Source organism: Anabrus simplex, chromosome 11 (genome assembly GCF_040414725.1).
Source record: "Anabrus simplex isolate iqAnaSimp1 chromosome 11, ASM4041472v1, whole genome shotgun sequence".
In the NCBI taxonomy this organism is placed as follows: Eukaryota; Metazoa; Arthropoda; class Insecta; order Orthoptera; family Tettigoniidae; genus Anabrus; species Anabrus simplex.
This window is the reverse complement of record NC_090275.1, coordinates 45,468,467-45,487,487: the sequence shown is the minus strand read 5'-3', so window position 1 is coordinate 45,487,487 and position 19,021 is coordinate 45,468,467. Positions and strand designations below refer to the sequence as shown.

The following is a 19,021-nucleotide window of genomic DNA, read 5'->3' as shown; positions in this document are numbered from 1 at the left end:
GTGTTTGATGAACACACCCCTAGCACCATATTCATTCAAATCCCTGCTGCAAACGCTCTGCCAGTGATGTCCTAAAAATTCACCAATCTTGACAAATGTCTGTACTCTGGGCCTGTCTTGAACCTGGTCTACAGCTTTGGGCTTGTTCAAGTGACCATCGTTGATAATCTTGCCACACTACGGGTGCATCATGACTAACGTGTGCGTCAGTCCTTCAATTCCCTAACAAAGTGCATAGTTCAGTCCAGATTTTTAATGTTTTGTCAAAGCCTTCTGCAGGCTAGGCTCGCTCCTAGACCGGTATGTGTTAGTAATTGTAATTAGAGAACAAGGTCATTTATAAGATTTTTAGGGTTATTGAATATATTTAGATGACCTGCTATATTTGTTTCAGGTTATCACACACCTTTATGCTGGTACCTGATTTCCATTGGATTATAGTTGAAGATGCACCATCTCCCACTTCACTAGTAACTAAATTACTCCTGCGTTCAGGCATCCCACATACACAGCTTGTTGCAGCAACACCAAAGAAGTGGAAACTTAAAGAAAAGGTGAAGTGTTTAACAACATTGTAAACATCATTTAAGCAATGTAAAGAGGACAGGCATGTGGACGAATATACATCATACCTGGTGCTCCAACTGCCCCTTGCAATCTAGTTTATGCAACCTTCTGCATTTACTGCAATTCTGCAATACATCAGTGTTTCCAAGATTTCTTAGTTTTACTGCAAGGTATGACTTTGTTCCATATCTGTATCACTGGAAGAGTTGTTTGATATGCTTTGGATAATATTCATGGATTGGCTATAAGGATTGTTTGGGATTTGTCAGGTTTGAGAAACAATCCATGCTTTACTGCCCAGTTGTTTACTGATTCAAGATCTAAATTTAATTTTTTCGTTGTTTCTAAAGTGTGATCCAGTCTGCAATGAAGGTACTGTTCTATTTTGAGGTTTGAAGTATTTCTTTGCAGTTCTCACATTGTCCATTCATATTACCTTTCCGTACCACTGAAGTTAATTCTTCTTTATAATGCTGAAGATAGCAGCGTTGTTGTCCACTTCCTATTCTCTTCATTTCAGATATTATCCATCTGGTCATAGTTCTGATGAATCTCTTTTCTGCTGCTTTAATTCTCCTGAGATCTTTGTTTAGCAGAGTACATGTATGTCTCAAGCACTAAATTATTATACTTTAATTATTTTCTGTTAACAGGCCATGGATTTTCATTTAAATTGATGGTTTGTTTGCCTTTTTGTTTTAGGATGCTAACTGGAAGTATCCCCGAGGAGTGATACAGAGAAATAGAGCTCTGGAATGGCTTCGGGAGAATCTCGATGCAAATAGGGACAAAGGTGTAGTTTATTTTGCTGATGATGATAATGCCTACAGTTTGGAAATATTTGAAGAGGTTTGTATAAATTTTGGACATCAATAATGTGGCATGCTGTTCACATTTCAATGAAGGACTTCGTCCATTTCATATCAATGCTCAATGTTGGAAAAAATTAAGTTATTTTTGAGATTTTTGTTTTTGAAGGTACAAATGTTTCTTGCAATATTGCCCAGTTCTTGATTTTGCTATTAGATGATTTAAAAATATAATATTTAGATTAGGTTACTAGACAGTATCATTTCACAGAATACCTAAGGCCAGATTATTATTAGTATTTTTATTATTACTACCTAACACAGCTTCTAACATGACATGGATATTTTCGGAATCCTGCATAGAGTGGGCAGAGCGAGTGATGCAGGATGCATATACTGTGATGACATCGATGAAGTATTTTTACACCTTCTTTGTGTGCGGCCATTGGATGATACAGAGAAGATGTGTGGAAACTGAACTTGGAGAACTGACAGCAGATAATATTATTTCTGTGATGCTACGAAACCAGGAATCTTGGGATCGCATGGCAGTGTATGTGGAGGATGTCCTTCGTCAGAAGAAGAAGGATTTGGAAGTGTACGAATGTTCATAAAGGAGAAATGAAGAAAGAAGAAGACTGAAAGACAAAGTAAGCACGATATCACCCTGTAGTAATGCGAGAGCAGTTCTGGGGTGATGATAAACATCGTGGGAAAAGGGTATGTGGTTTTTAGAATCCCACAGGCTTGTGGAGTGCGGACCATCACAAGTGTCATTTGAAGATTTTCCACAGTCCCTCGTAGTAGTATAGAGTGGGCAGAGCGAGTAATGCAGCATGCATATACTGTGATGACATCGATGGTGTATTTCACACCTACCATGGTAAGATCCATCACTTTCACATTTAAAGGAAAGCAAAACTTACCCGCTATTATTTTCAACAGTTTAATTGAGTGTTAATACAAAATACATGTTATCTTGCTGTGTTGTAATCACCTAACAATGACTGCTCTCACAAACAATAATCAGAATAATGTAATGCTTGGTATGTAATGGTGATAGGGAAGTCGCATATTCTTGGAATTCTTTTGTTCATTCATTTTCACTTTCAGTCTCATAGATGGTTTCGATAGAGTTTTCGTAGATTGAGCCTTGCAGAAATATTTGGAACATCTGCAGCAAAGCATTGTCACTTTAGTTAGCTTGTCTTTTTCCTTCTTAGTGTGAACGGATTTCAAACACTGATGAAATCTTCCTCTTGTGTGTGATAGAGTAGAAGCAGTAGTTGGAGTGGCTCTGGATAAAGACACTTTCCATAGCTGAAATGATAGGTCTTTTCCAAACCAAACACATTCTCTGCCCTGTCTTCTGAAATTGCTTTTATGAGTTGTTGTCCCAACTCCAACGCATACAGCCTCTTGAGATTTGATTTTTTAAAATTGCAGTCAGTGTTATTCTTCATGACTATCTTCATCTGGCGACAATAGTCTTCGTAAGTGGAAATGAAGTTCTTAAGGACTATGATTCAGAAATCAAGGCGAGACAAAATAAGAAATGATGAGATACGCCCTCTTGTCCAAATGAAAAAAAAACCCTTACAGAGATTTGTGTCAAAGCCAGGCTGAAATGGTTTGGTCATCTCAAAAGAATGGACCCACAAAGAACAGCTAGAGTGTGGTTTGAGAAGGAACTCTTTAAGGCAAAAGATCAAAAAGTCGGTCAAGGAAGAGATGAATCGATCAGCTTAGAAATGATATAGCTGGATGAGGTTTGGATTTGCAGCAGGTTATGTAAGAAGACATCTATATGGATAGAAGTAAATGAAGAGCACTCATTCACCACACCCAGGAAACTGGGGCTGGCTTCGTAGTTTAATGTCTTTTTATTGTACTGTACATACAAAATTTTGTGGAGAAGATCAAGGAAATGAGATCTCTTTCAGCTCGGCCTTTTTTTTTTTCAGTGACTTTTTCTAGTTATCTTGGTTATGTTTTTTGACTTACGAAGGTAAAACGTACCATTTGTTCATTATACCAATGTTTGATTTAATAGAGTTTCTGGCTATTGAGAAAAATAATGTTGATTTTGAACTTGATTTATAGAGTTTGTGGTTTATAGCATTTAAAAATCAGAGATTTAGTGTTTTGATTTTCAAATTTAGCTTTTCGTAGCATCTAAATTTCTCAAAATTAGCGTTTTATAGCAAAATGGTTAAAATAGGCATAATTTGCTAATCAAATCAGACTTTCAACCTATTAGGTCGTGTTACGTACATTTAGTACGTGTTGAAGAGATGTTAAGTACAGAACAAAAATGGCCAAACGGACACCAGTGGGATTCAAACCCACAACCTTTGAATTCACTATCGAAAATAAGACAAACATCAACATAAGACTGCAAGAAGTATTAACGCACACACACGAATTTGCCTATTTACAAATTTACAAACACAATTTCAAAGTGAAAAATAATATTCTGATTGTATTTATTTAACACAGTACAACACACATACAAGGAACAGGAATTTCAATGATGATTGAAGTACAACATGCCAATTGTTTAAACGGTGTCCTCCTTCATTCGAGACCGCCTATAAGTTACAATTATCTTGTACTTGCTAAAAAAGTTTCTACATAGACACTGTTCGTGGAGGCCTAAATGAACAGCAGTGCTGCTGAGGCAAAACATTTTTTGCTTCAAGTCTTTGACTGCAAAGTCGGCACATCAATATAGGCCTATCTGTATCGCTTACATAAAAATTTCCCGATTTGTGACTCTCGGCATGCTGTTTGATCGTCACTTCACTTCTACCCATGGTTACCAGACAATAAAGTAAATCGCTACCGTACTTTAAAACAGGAACTGCTGCTCAACACCAATGTCAAGAATAACCGACTACGATCAAGGGTCAACACAAAGAGAATGAATGTGTGTGCTTGAAAGTGTATTTGTTGTTTGATTGATTGTTCTTTGCAGTGCTCTTCGGCCAGTGAAAGATATTCCACACATTGAATGATTTAACCCTTTGGCCCACCATTATTTGTGAAAGGAAATATTCCCTTGCGTACCATTTATGTATTTTTTTGTCACTTTAACATAAATTTGATTAATCACATACATAAGAATACACAGAGCGAAGTGAGTTTTTAGCTCGTCTATTGTAACAGGAAACTAATGTTTTTGTTCGTAAGTATTAGTTTCAAGGGAAGCATATCAATTAGCAAGAAATATAGAGGCATAGGCATTGGTTTCCTTAGTAACGTGATCCCAGAGCTGTGGGGTTAGAGATTCATTCCCTACGTCCATTTCTTTCGGATTATTTCCCCCCCCCCGACTCTAGAGTGAATTGCAGAAACTGTTTTGCATGTTACAGAAACAGGCTATTGTCAACAAGATCATAATTCCAAGTATCATTTTACTAGACTTTTCACCCGCTCTTGCTGCATTCTGGTTTTGTCACATAGTTTCAATTGGCACTATCATCTCGGAACAGAAATCAGAATCATTTTCATCACTGTCAGTTGAAGAAGAAGTATTTTCACTCTCCAGAGAATCATTTCTAATTTCAACATCACTATTTTCAAGCCAGTTACGAATAACCTCATCTATGCCGCGCTTAGATGCCGCCATGATTGTTTACAACGAGCCGAGGATCATATAAGAGCGGCAAACTGAGGTGCTTTTTATTTTCTATACTTCAGCTCAGAGTTACTATGTTCACAGATAAAATAGCTTCAGGTATCATCTGACATCAATTGGGTAGGCTGCAAAACAAACAGAATAAATCTCTCTAACCAGCTAACGGTGATAATGAAATTATAAATATTCCATGCACCAGGATGGAAGTGTCTGTCAAAGTATGTTACCGCCTTACGATTGCAATGGGTGCTGTAATAATTCTTTCTCCTGAAATAAATAACATATATCGTATTTTTAAGAAAAATGCACCGTTTTTTAAAATATATATGTTTATTTCGTATAAAACCGAGAATTTTGCATCTATTTCGCATAAATTGCATAATTTTGCATTTTATCGCTAATTCAAAATCGCTAAAAACCACTCGTACGGGTCATATAAGATGAAGGCACATATACTGACAAAGTTTCGACGTATTTCGCATTTATCGCAAATGCTAAAAATCACAAACTCTATTGATTTATAGTGCTGGATGTATATTTATAAATTATTTTTTTAAACATAGTTTACGCCCCCATTGGAGCACTTTACAGCCATATACATTAAAGGCTAATAGTTTTAAATAGTGTCAGCTTTTTCAGCTTCTTTTTCTACTCCCAAAACTTCTTCATCCTGTCGGACCTGGCTGCTCTTTGGTTGTCAGTAATGGTGTACTTCCTTCATTCAAATGTTGTAAGTTTGAATCATAAGTGATTATTTGTTAGTATCCTCTTCTCATCTCTGGCCTCAATTTGGAGTATTGATAAATTTAATTCTTCTTAAATCATTCATGAGCTCTGTGAACCAAGTGTTTGTTGTTGTTTTTTTCCCAGAATAACTGCTTCACTAGTCAGGTTTCTGGCAGTTTTACAATGATTAATTTATATAAATTGAAAAACTAGTATATTGGTTCCACCTAGTCAATACCTACAAGTTTATTTACAATTCAGAGTTGTAAAAAAATCTTATTAATTTAATGTTGTTGAGTAAAATGTAAAGTTGTATGAAGAGTGCAAAAAACTTGACCAAAATGTTGACATAACTGTAAATGTAACCCTAAGCACGTTGCAGTTGAAATTGCAATATTAATGAATCAAAATAAATTACTTAAATAATCTCTAATTACATGATGTACGTACATTGTGGTGTAATACCGTAGGCTATGAAGTGTACAGTAAAGTTACTTTTTCAGTGTCCAAAAAGGGCCTACTTTTCAAATGCAAAATTGTTTGAAAATGCCTGGATATTGTTGTTTTGGTATTTACAAGTTATGTTTGTTATGAATTTCATTTACAGAATATAGTACTTTCTTTATGTTTTTTTTCCAAAGATGCGCAGTACCAAGGGAGTGAGTGTGTGGCCGGTTGGGTTGGTAGGTGGGCTCATGGTTGAGAAACCATTACTGAATGCTACGACTGGTCGTGTTGCTGGCTGGAACAGTGCCTGGAAACCTGAGCGTCCATTTCCTATCGATATGGCTGGGTTTGCCATTAACCTAGAACTGTTACTTCACCACCCAGAAGCTAAATTCTCGTTCGATGTGGAGGGTGGTTATCAAGAAAGTGAAATACTCAGGCACATTACTACTCGTGATAAGCTGGAGCCAAAAGCTGACAAATGTACAAAGGTACGTAAGCTCTTACATCTCTGTATATAAAAATGTCTGCCTTCTGAACCAGTTTCCCATCTGACTTACTGGAAATTCATGAAATTTTGCACAACTGACATGTGACTAATTTTTATTTCAAAATAACCGACCTGTGTGCAAAATTATTTTCTAAAAATAGCACACGAGTTTAGAATAAAATTATGTCCGTTTCTTTCTCATTCAATCACACCTAAACTACTGGGCCAATTGAACTGAAATTTTGTATGGATGTATTTCAGATATTCAGTTTGAATACAAGCTTATTCAAATTTTTCAACAAATAACCATTTTAAAATGGTTGCCATTAATAAGTGGTATTTACTGAACTTGTACATGTTTTAGCTGCTAAATGCCAAAATAATGGACAAATATTTAGTCCTGTTACAAAAGAAAGGCCAGCATATGAATTCATACCTGCCAACTGTCCCGATTTAGGTGGGAGACTCCCGATTTTCGACAGTTTTCCCGCCTCCTGATTATTCTATTATTTCTCCCGATTTTATCTTATTGTTTGGTGAACTTGAAACATTTGTTTTCAAATATATTAAGATGTTGTAAACAGTGCACAGAACACTAATCATTCGTTAATCCCCTCATGCTTGCCTAAATGCAGTTACCAGAACTTTTAACTCATGTGCCACCTCCAATGTCTCTTTCTAATAACTTGAAAACCCTGGTTTTGTTTCTCCTGCACGAATTCAATAACAAGCCAATCAACTTTGCTTAACTTTCCTGTCATTGGCCCTATGAATGATTTTCTTAAACTCTTCTTTGTACTTCTGCCAATGTCATATGTTACACTCGGGAACGTCAAACTATTTTACATCCTGTACATCGTTAGCACCTTTTGTCTTATGTAAAAACCTGAAATTTGAAGTTTATATCATAACTTCCCTTCTTTCATTTACTTGGGTCGAGTCATAAGTCATGGCAACTATTTATTTTCACGCAAACAGGAGACAACACAGAAAATCTATGATATGTACGGTATGTATTTGAGTATGATGCCACTAAATGGTGTATGTAAACAACAGTGTGGGTCTAAGCATGGCCCCAAGTTCAGTGTGTGAGTGAGAGCGTCACAAAATGGAAGTTAACAAGCAGGAGCCATCATTCACCGTCGCTTACAACGGTGGGGATGGGAGGTTCTTCCACACCCACCTTATTTGCCTGATCTGAGCCCATGAGACTATGATCTAACCCCCAAAGTCAAGAAGCCATGACGTGGACAACAGTTTGCTAACAAAGAGGACATCGTAACTGCATTTCGGAAAGATGTGTCACACGTTAGCGATACACATGCAACAAATGGTATTCAGGCGCCTGTCCCACCACTGGCAATACACAGTGGAAACCTTGGGTGATTATTTTGAAGGTCTGTAACCAGTGGAGACCTGTCCTTTGTACATAGTCTTGTATATTTTCTGTCTATACCATAATAAAACAATGTTTATCAATGGCCTGTGTTCTGTCACTTTCCTAAGAGAATCTCCTGAAGTCAGAATTTATCTTCAGACACTGTGCATAAGTACATGCCCTATATTTACAAATGCATATCTTAGATTTTCCGAGTTCTCTCCAATTCGCGAGAAAAAAAAAAATAGTTGCCATGACTTATGACTCGACCCTCGTATATTTAATAGGAGGGATGAATAAGTTTTCTTTTCCACACGAGCTGTCTTGACTGGAATGCTGACCAAAAGTGAATGCATTAATGCAATGATGCCAAGCCAAGTCAGAATAGATTTAATTTTTTAATTTCGTGTGGCTATTTCTAGCCGAGTGCAGCCCTTGTAAGGCAGACCCTCCGATGAGGGTGGGCGGCATCTGCCATTTGTAGGTAACTGCGTGTTATTGTGGTGGAGGATAGTGGTGTGTGTGGTGCGTGAGTTGCAGGGATGTTGGGGACAGCACAAACACCCAGCCCCCGGGCCACTGGAATTAACCAATGGAGGTTAAAATCCCCGACCCGGCCGGGAATCGAACCCGGGACCCTCTGAACCGAAGGCCAGTACGCTGACCATTCAGCCAACGAGTCGGACAGAATAGATCCATACAGTAGTTACAAATACAGAGCTTCTGTTGTGCTGTTACTACCAGCAGATTAAGCCAATACATTTTTTTGCTTATCACAGTTACCTAATAAAACTGAATAAAGCCCACAGTATATTATATTGACATAAAACTTTTGTTCTCATCTTTTCTTTAGGATACCAATGTAAATGGTCCGTTATTGGACATTATAAATTTTCCAGCTAGCTCATTCTTGGTTGCCAGCGTTTCGCCCTTGTGTGCTAGGGTGGGCTCATCAGTTGGTACCTAGCACACCTACCAATACGCTGGCTAGTGCATACCGTGGAGGCCACTGCGTAGGCTAACTGGAGCCACCGGCAGTGCCAATGCACTAAGAGACTTTGTCTCATCACTAAAAATTGATGCCTGCTTGGCCATCAGATGATATAGATGTTGATTCCCATAGGGAATCTGAAATATTTGTCCTGAATGAGCAAATTTATAATACCAATGTAAATGGTCCGTTATTGGACATTATAAATTTTCCAGCTAGCTCATTCTTGGTTGCCAGCGTTTCGCCCTCGTGTGCTAGGGTGGGCTCATCAGTTGGTACCTAGCACACCTACTAATACGCTGGCTAGTGCATACCGTGGAGGCCACTGCGTAGGCTAACTGGAGCCACCGGCAGTGCCAATGCACTAAGAGACTTTGTCTCATCACTAAAAATTGATGCCTGCTTGGCCATCAGATGATATAGATGTTGATTCCCATAGGGAATCTGAAATATTTGTCCTGAATGAGCAAATTTATAATACCAATGTAAATGGTCCGTTATTGGACATTATAAATTTTCCAGCTAGCTCATTCTTGGTTGCCAGCGTTTCGCCCTCGTGTGCTAGGGTGGGCTCATCAGTTGGTACCTAGCACACCTACTAATACGCTGGCTAGTGCATACCGTGGAGGCCACTGCGTAGGCTAACTGGAGCCACCGGCAGTGCCAATGCACTAAGAGACTTTGTCTCATCACTAAAAATTGATGCCTGCTTGGCCATCAGATGATATAGATGTTGATTCCCATAGGGAATCTGAAATATTTGTCCTGAATGAGCAAATTTATAATACCAATGTAAATGGTCCGTTATTGGACATTATAAATTTTCCAGCTAGCTCATTCTTGGTTGCCAGCGTTTCGCCCTCGTGTGCTAGGGTGGGCTCATCAGTTGGTACCTAGCACACCTACCAATACGCTGGCTAGTGCATACCGTGGAGGCCACTGCGTAGGCTAACTGGAGCCACCGGCAGTGCCAATGCACTAAGAGACTTTGTCTCATCACTAAAAATTGATGCCTGCTTGGCCATCAGATGATATAGATGTTGATTCCCATAGGGAATCTGAAATATTTGTCCTGAATGAGCAAATTTATAATACCAATGTAAATGGTCCGTTATTGGACATTATAAATTTTCCAGCTAGCTCATTCTTGGTTGCCAGCATTTCGCCCTCGTGTGCTAGGGTGGGCTCATCAGTTGGTACCTAGCACACCTACCAATACGCTGGCTAGTGCATACCGTGGAGGCCACTGCGTAGGCTAACTGGAGCCACCGGCAGTGCCAATGCACTAAGAGACTTTGTCTCATCACTAAAAATTGATGCCTGCTTGGCCATCAGATGATATAGATGTTGATTCCCATAGGGAATCTGAAATATTTGTCCTGAATGAGCAAATTTATAATACCAATGTAAATGGTCCGTTATTGGACATTATAAATTTTCCAGCTAGCTCACTCTTGGTTACCAGCGTTTCGCCCTCGTGTGCTAGGGTGGGCTCATCAGTTGGTACCTAGCACACCTACCAATACGCTGGCTAGTGCATACCGTGGAGGCCACTGCGTAGGCTAACTGGAGCCACCGGCAGTGCCAATGCACTAAGAGACTTTGTCTCATCACATTACATTGGTATTATAAATTTGCTCATTCAGGACAAATATTTCAGATTCCCTATGGGAATCAACATCTATATCATCTGATGGCCAAGCAGGCATCAATTTTTAGTGATGAGACAAAGTCTCTTAGTGCATTGGCACTGCCGGTGGCTCCAGTTAGCCTACGCAGTGGCCTCCACGGTATGCACTAGCCAGCGTATTAGTAGGTGTGCTAGGTACCAACTGATGAGCCCACCCTAGCACACGAGGGCGAAACGCTGGCAACCAAGAATGAGCTAGCTGGAAAATTTATAATGTCCAATAACGGACCATTTACATTGGTATTATAAATTTGCTCATTCAGGACAAATATTTCAGATTCCCTATGGGAATCAACATCTATATCATCTGATGGCCAAGCAGGCATCAATTTTTAGTGATGAGACAAAGTCTCTTAGTGCATTGGCACTGCCGGTGGCTCCAGTTAGCCTACGCAGTGGCCTCTACGGTATGCACCAGCCAGCGTATTGGTAGGTGTGCTAGGTACCAACTGATGAGCCCACCCTAGCACACGAGGGCGAAACGCTGGCAACCAAGAATGAGCTAGCTGGAAAATATAAAAAAATTTATAATGTCCAATAACGGACCATTTGCATTGGTATTATAAATTTGCTCATTCAGGACAAATATTTCAGATTCCCTATGGGAATCAACATCTATATCATTTTCTTTAGGACTCGTTAAATTATTTTACAAGGGAACATCCACAATGGTGAAGTCGCCGATCGCGATGAAACTTAGAAAACACATTGAGGTACATGTAAAAACAATGCCAGCATCAATTTTAGGCACCAACATTCATTAGCGCGTTAACTAAGGGGCCTAAAAGTTGTGACATTTCAAGTTCTGCGCGATCAGTGATGAATACCTGCTGGCCAATGCTAAGCCGGCACACACACTTCCCGTCTGGAGACACACCCTCTGCACCGCCTTTTACCCTCCAAGTGGTTCTCCGCGGCACGTTCCCCTCCCTTCTCCTCGCGCTTGCCGGCTGCTTGGCTGTGGAACGAGACCGGCGCTGTATTTTGCTTCTTTACGTACTATAATTATTGAAATCCTTTAAATAATGTTCCGTTTCACACATAATGGTAATAAATAACCTAAACGTATTTACTCATATTTTATGCAAATGTTATATTTTCATTCCTGCTAATTCCGGTGAGTTGTCAATTAGTGGGTACAACCCCGAGTTAAGCACCATCGGGCGTGGACAAACGTGGTATAAGGTACCGCGTCCGACCTAGGCTTAAATTATTATTTACGTCTGAAACACCTTGAAGCTGTCGGTAGTGTCATTTAGAGTGGACATACATATGAAATTTATTAAAATAAATCACCCATCTTGAAACAACGTTAAATATCCTTTTATTTAAAGAAATTACGTGCCTGGGTAGAGGATCTCAATGAATGTAATGAGATGTTGTACCTCGGGATATCAAAATATGGTTACAGGTCCAGACCTTCTTTTCATGTCCACTCCCCTACCCCCATTTTGTGTACGCTATCAGTTGTGTCATAACGAAACGAAATTGTGAACAACAGCAATTATAAACTCCGAGTTAGAAACTGCCTTTTATTTCCCGTATTACGTACTCTGATATAAGGAATCTAGATAAAATGTTTTTATTTGTGCTTGTATCGAACGATGTATTTATGTTTTGCAGTGAAAGGCACGACACATTTCAATTGCAGCCATGGTTGTCGAACATAAATCAATTAAATGCATAGACAACTTTGATATGAGTATGACATGGAATGATTGATGTAATAAGCAACGTCTTTAAAAAGAAATAAAGATGTGCATTTATATATGCAGTAGATATACCATAATAACAGGCAGAGCTGTAGTCCTACTTACTCGTACTTTTGCGCTATAGCTGACAGAGGTCTATGTATTCAACAAGCAGCCATATTAAAGTATCACACTACAGTCTTCTGGGTACAATGGCAGTTACATACGTAAAAGTGTACATGGCTATTGTACGAACTGGTACAACAACAAAAAATTACAAAGCACCACAATAAATGACTCCATATACATTACATCGGGCAAACTCTCCGTCAATAATAGTAAGCAAAAACAATTTATGGTCTATTCGACACATTACAAAATAGTGAAAAGACGACTGAAACAAAACACACTTAACAACAGGCACCATACTTTTCTCAAGGGACGTATGCTTTACAATAGTGGTGTTCCTTGTAGAAGTGTGTGACGCACAAGTCCTTTGTACACCACGCACATTTGACAAAACCAGTATTCGGGCACAAAGAACATACCAAGCCAACACTGTCAAAGGAATACACTACCGGGTGTTCGAATTGTCCAGGATGATCATCAAGGTACCCACTGCGGTACCACGAGTACTTCCACATGTTTGTGAATCGAGGAGATGTCAGCTGGAAATGTAACAGTGATTGCAACTTTAAGATGGTGTTACGGTGATGCAGCACGATGCTGGTATTCATAAGTCGCAGCCCGGAATACATTCGTCTGGTGTATGTTTTCCAAATCCGAAACCCATACACGTCAAATGGCTGCCAAACGGCTGTAGTGCCGGCTGGAATCTTCATAACTTCAACTTCCGTGCCATGACCAAGTGCATTGTGGCCAGAGAAAGAATCTAACAATAAAATATTTTGTCCATCGGGTAAACTTGGTTTCAAGATGTCATTATACCAGCTCTGAACTTCTGCTTTGCCCATCTTTCCAGATGTGGTGCACACAACATGAATATTTTCGTTCGAAAATATTCATTTCTTAACAAGGGAACCAAAAACGCCATTTCTTTCCTTTAAAACGATTAGCAACGGGGAGAGTAGCTCACCTTCTGCTGACATGGTAGGCATAATCGTGTAGCTGTGCGTAGTAGAGGGAATTGATTGGACCACCGTGCTAATCGACTTTTCTCCTCGGCACGCTAATGTTCTGCCGCTGTACATTTCCAAATTAAAGCCGCTTTGGTCGCTGTTAAAAACATGTGATGGGCTGTGTAACTGTATTTTTTCTTTTACGTTTTCCACAAACATTTGGGCTTCCACCATAACGTCACTTTCCCTATCAAGTTTTTGTCTCGGTGAGAGCCTCCTTCATCCACAACTTTTTTCCAGGCGGAGAGCTGTGACACACTATGCAAACGACAGAACTGCTTTTGCACAGTTGTAAATTTAAGATTTTTCCGTTTTCCACTCCTCCATAAGTTGACTGCTCTTGTTTTATACTGTAAATCTACGGTGTCCGCCGAACTGGCACTGTCTTGGCTTTGTCCCGGTTCTGGCTCGCTATATTCAATATCCTTTTCAGTTTCCTCCGACTGATCAGACTTGTACGTCAAATTTGTAACGTCCTCCAAATAGAGACTGTCACCTTCAAGACAGCAACTTATAAGCTCTGAAAAAAAATAAAACAAATAACTAAAATACATGTTGTTATGTGTATATGTATTGACAAGAACAACGGAGAACACAACTGTTCATTTAAAAACAACGAGAGTGTTATCGGTAATGAAATGAATTGTCGTATGGCTTTTAGTGCCGGGATATCCCAGGACGGGTTCGGCTTGCCAAATGCAGGTCTTTCTGTTTGACACCCGTAGGCGACCTGCGCGCCGTGATGAGGATGAAATGATGATGAAGACAACACATACACCCAGCCCCCGTGCTGTAGGAATCAACCAATTAAGATTACAATCCCCGACCCGGCCGGGAATCGAACCCGGGACCCTCTGAACCAAAGGCCAGTACGCTGACCGTTCAGCCAGCGAGTCGGACAGAGTTATCGGTATCAACATATCGTAAACCTACAATTTCACAAGCAGCACAAAAGACCACGCTTCAATCTACGTTATTACGGCCTATGTCCACAGTGTGACATCTCCCCGTGAGCGTCAAAACCTATTTGACAATAGTTGACTGCTTAACACACCCTCAATCGCGTCATAAAACTGCAGCTCCCGAAAGTTCAGCGGACCTTCTTCACTGTGACTTCCGTGCTTTGCTTGAAGATGAAAAATATTTTTTGACACGCTCGGTGACATTGCTCTTAAGGACTCATCGCAAACGTTTTCATAAATATTTCATAAAATGTAAACTGCCTATACAATGTGGAAATTCCAAGGGAGAGCTATGAGAAAGGCTGATAGCGTACTCAGTGTAGCACAGGTTCTGCTCGACAGCTAAGCAGACGGCAGCGCGGGGAGAGGGAAACGAGTGGTGCTGAACCAGGCGGGGCGGAGGGGAGGATGAGCAGAGGTGTGGCACAAAGCAGTGTTTCGGCTAAGCATTGGTCAGGAGGAATTCATCGCTGTTCGCGCGGAACTTGAAATCTCGCAACTTTTAGGTCCCTTAGTTAACGCGCTAATGAATGTTGGCGCTTAAAATTGATGCTGGCATTGTTTTTACATGTACCTCAATGTGTTTGCTAAGTTTCATCGCGATCGGCGACTTCACCATTGTGGATGTTCCCTTGTTAGTTACAGGACAGCTTGAATATGTTGTAATTACATTCCTTATTTAACTTTTCTTGTAAATACCTTCCAGAATTTGAGGGTAGTTGTATATGTCATGTTTTTTTTTTACTGTTACTAAGTCTTACTGCCTTATTTTAATTTGTTAAACTCTTTCTGGACAGGTGTATGTGTGGCACACAAGGACAGAACCCCCAAAACTCAATCAGGAGCAGCTGTTACAAAAGAAAGGAAAGAGATCGGATGAAGGAATGGAAGTGTGAGCTATCTCGTGTGTTGTGGACAATTATTTATCATGGTGAAGAGAATGTGTTTGTGTATGTATGTATGTATGTATGTATGTATGTATGTATGTGTAATGACGAAGATCAACTGTGATACATCTGAAAGTTGGCTGAGACCTTTTTTAAATTTCTTTAAAATTGGAGACTTGTTGTTGAATAATTAAGTATTCTTTGATTTTGAATCTATATATATAAAAGAACATGTCCTGACTGAATGACTGACTGACTGACCGAGTGACTGACTGATTTATCATCGCCAAGCCAAAACTACTGGACATACAGAAATGAAATTTTGAGGATACATTTATATTACAATGTAGGTGCTCGCTAAGGGAGGATTTTTTGATATTCCATCGCTAAAGGGATGAAAAGAGGGGTGCATTTTTAAAGTGAGTGTATCTATATCTCAAAACTTTAAAAGTTTACAGATGTAAAAATTGGTATTTAAACACATATAAAAAAAACTGAAGATGTTACAGTCGTGATAATTGGTATTTAGAAGATCCTTTACTAAAAAGAAACAAGTAATTTTTTGGAAAATTCACTTAAGGGGGGGTGTAAAAGGAAGTGAATTTTATGGGGATACTTATATCTCAAAACTGAAGATAACAGACGTGAACATTGGTATTTGGAATCTCCTTTGAACATAAACACGCCTTCTTAACTTAACGGCGGTGGGGTGAAAAAGGAGTCGAGACCAATTGATTTTACTGTTCATAATGTAAATTCTGATCATAAACTGATCATTTTTAATCCTTCCTGGGTTTGTTTTGAAGAGCCATCTTTTCCTTTGGAGAACTTAAAGTTAGATTACAGTAAACTCTCCTGGCATATAAATAAAAATTTAAACACATTTGAAATAAACGGTAGGAATGACATTGACCCTGCAGTTGTTCACCTCTATAATAAGGTCAATAATGCATGGAAGTATATCATTCGTATCGCCAGAAATCCCGCCCATTTGCCTACACGTGACATTGGTGCTGGTCACATTGTCAGCAATGACAATGGCAGCAGATGTAATTTACTGCCAAGTAGCAGCCTTGCATCTTGCTGCGGGGTCCAGAATAATAATAATAATGTTCCGGACCGTTGTCCAAATATGCGGACCGCGCTGGAAACGGGTCCTGGCCTGGTAATGACTACAAATTCAGTCCGGCTGCGCATTCAGTACCGCCTAAGCACCCAAGACGCCATCACACCGGATCTCCTCAAGGATGTGATCCATATTAGTAATGCTTATAGGTAAAGATGGCAAAGATTTAGGGACCCAACTGACCGGGCGGAATGCCTGGACCTAGCCCGGGAAGTACGAAATTAATTGCTGGAAAGAAAGATTGAAAAAATGTGAGGATCTTTGCCGTAATCTCTCAGAAAACGAGTCAGATCGCGAATTTTGGCGGATTCTCTCAGAAAACTAGTCAGATTGCAAATTTTGGCGGATTATATATAAAATGTTAAGCATTCAGTTATAAATTTCAGTATAATACAGAAGCGAAGCATGGGTGTCTTGCTAGTTAGAATATATTAAGATCCCGAAGAATGGCTTCAAACCAACTATTTGTGGTAAAGGATTTAAACAAATTTAACTGTTTACCAATCTTCTTTTACCATATGCTCATCGGATGATGGCTGTTATCAGGGTGATCTTATTAGTGTTCTCATCAAGTCGAAAAAGAGTGGGGGTACAGAGTCCTTACCACTCTCACAGATTCTGTGGTTAAGGCATTCTCCTCCTTCCCCTACTTCTCCTTCCTTCAGTTTTACATTGTAAGGAAGGTGAAGGATTCTATACTTACCTTTTTGAATGATATGGCCAAAGTATTCAAGTATCTTCTTTTTGATATTGTTCGTGACGTCTAGCTCTTTGTTCAGGTGTTGGAGTACTATCAACCCATGATATTCTGAGCAGGTATCATTAGCACCACATCTCAAAGGATTATATTTTTTTGGTGGTGGTCTCTGTTAGGGTCCAAGTCTCAGTACCATAAAACAAGACAGAGAATACATAACACAGAAGTAAATGGTGATGGAGATTAATATTAAATCCCCTGTTAAAGAGGAGTTCACTCATTCTTTTGAATGCACTTCTTGCCTTTTCAATCCAGGATCTAATTTCAGCAACATTGTTCCAGCTGTGAATCAAGTACACTGCCATGTTAACAATACTTATTTTTATTTATATTGTAAATGTGTTGGATATTTTGCCTTAAATTTGGTCTTCATCAGAGAGTTAGAACCTTCTGTGGATCAGTATTAGAGTTTTGATTCCCATGTCAGTTAGACGGTCACACTGATCAGCATTTAGGGCTGTCGCCCAGGTGCTAGATTCCCTGTCAGTTGCTTAGCTAGTTTTTTCTTAAATTATTTCAAAGAAGTTCAAATTTATTGAACACCTCCCTTGGTAAATTTTTCAACCCGTAATTCCTGTTCTTATAAACAAAGTTTTTGCTCCAATTTATCCTCTTAAATTCCTACTTTATCTTCATATTATGATCTTTCATACTTACAAACCTGTTAACAACCACAGGCTGAGACTTGGCAAAGGTGGTCAAAGTTTTCAAGACTGAGAAAAAGATCATTTGACAGTTCGTGTTGATCAGTGTTGGCATCTATGGTGACACATTTGGTGTTTGCCCAACAACATTAACTATAAACTCAGTAGTAAGTTTCCCAATAGATATCCGGTGTCTTGCCAGGCTGAGTGACTCAGACGGTTGAGGTGCTGGCCTTCTGACCCCAACTTGAGAGGTTCGATCCTGGCTCAGACTGGTGGTCTTTGAAGGTGCTCATATGCGTTACCGTCGGTCGGTAGATTTGCTGGCACGTTAAAGAACTCCTGCGGGACTAAATTCCGGCAACTCAGCGTCTCCGAGATCGTAAAAGTAGTTAGGGGGACGTAAAGCAAATAACATTATTTATTATTGGTTCCAGTATCTCTTCCATGGTGTACAGAGACCCTTTGTAGCCGCTTCTATTACAGATACTATTGTACTTATGACAGAGTTCTTTTACGGTGGCACTCGCTTGCTTTGTCGCATTGCTATCTTTGTATCTATGTGGTATTTTTTAGAGACTGTTGTACCATTTACAAACCCATGACATCCCTGTAGCAGAGCCGTTGTTGGTTCAGGACTGCTTATTCTTCAGGTCACCCTGCTTATTCCGCAGCTGCCCGTGCTTCTGGAGGGTTGTCCAATATCCACCACTTGTTGAGCAGTCTGATTGAGCATTAGTATTATTATTGTTATTATTGGCTGTAGATTTTATCCCAAGACAGAAACATTGGACTTATTGATTAATTTGAATTTATTATAAATAAAGATTATTCACTTACCATTTTGAGTAAGAGTATAGAGAAGCAACATTTTGTATCACAGGATCTCTGACGAAGCTCCAAACTTAAGGCAAATTAAAATACAGTGAAACCACCATTTAATAATTTTCCTGGGGCACGTTTTCTTTTACTCTTTGACTTTGATATTTTAAGGTGCTTTTGAAAGTCCTTCAATTTCTGGTTTTTGGAAGATTATTTTATTTCAGTGCTGTTATCTGATTGTAATATGCAGTACAG

The 19,021-nt window shown here is 39.4% G+C and overlaps 1 protein-coding gene across 1 annotated transcript in view; it reads left to right on the top strand.

The window, feature by feature from the left end:
• GlcAT-I (Glucuronyltransferase I) overlaps window positions 1-15,981 on the top strand; it is a 34,224-nt gene extending 18,243 nt beyond the window's left edge. The window contains exons 4-7 of the mRNA XM_067155169.2: window positions 395-554; window positions 1,270-1,416; window positions 6,384-6,680; window positions 15,328-15,981. Of these exons, the coding sequence (XP_067011270.2) occupies window positions 395-554; window positions 1,270-1,416; window positions 6,384-6,680; window positions 15,328-15,426 (703 nt within the window). The 3' untranslated portion in view covers window positions 15,427-15,981. The remainder of the gene's footprint in view (window positions 1-394; window positions 555-1,269; window positions 1,417-6,383; window positions 6,681-15,327) is intronic.
• Window positions 15,982-19,021: the final 3,040 nt, after the last annotated feature.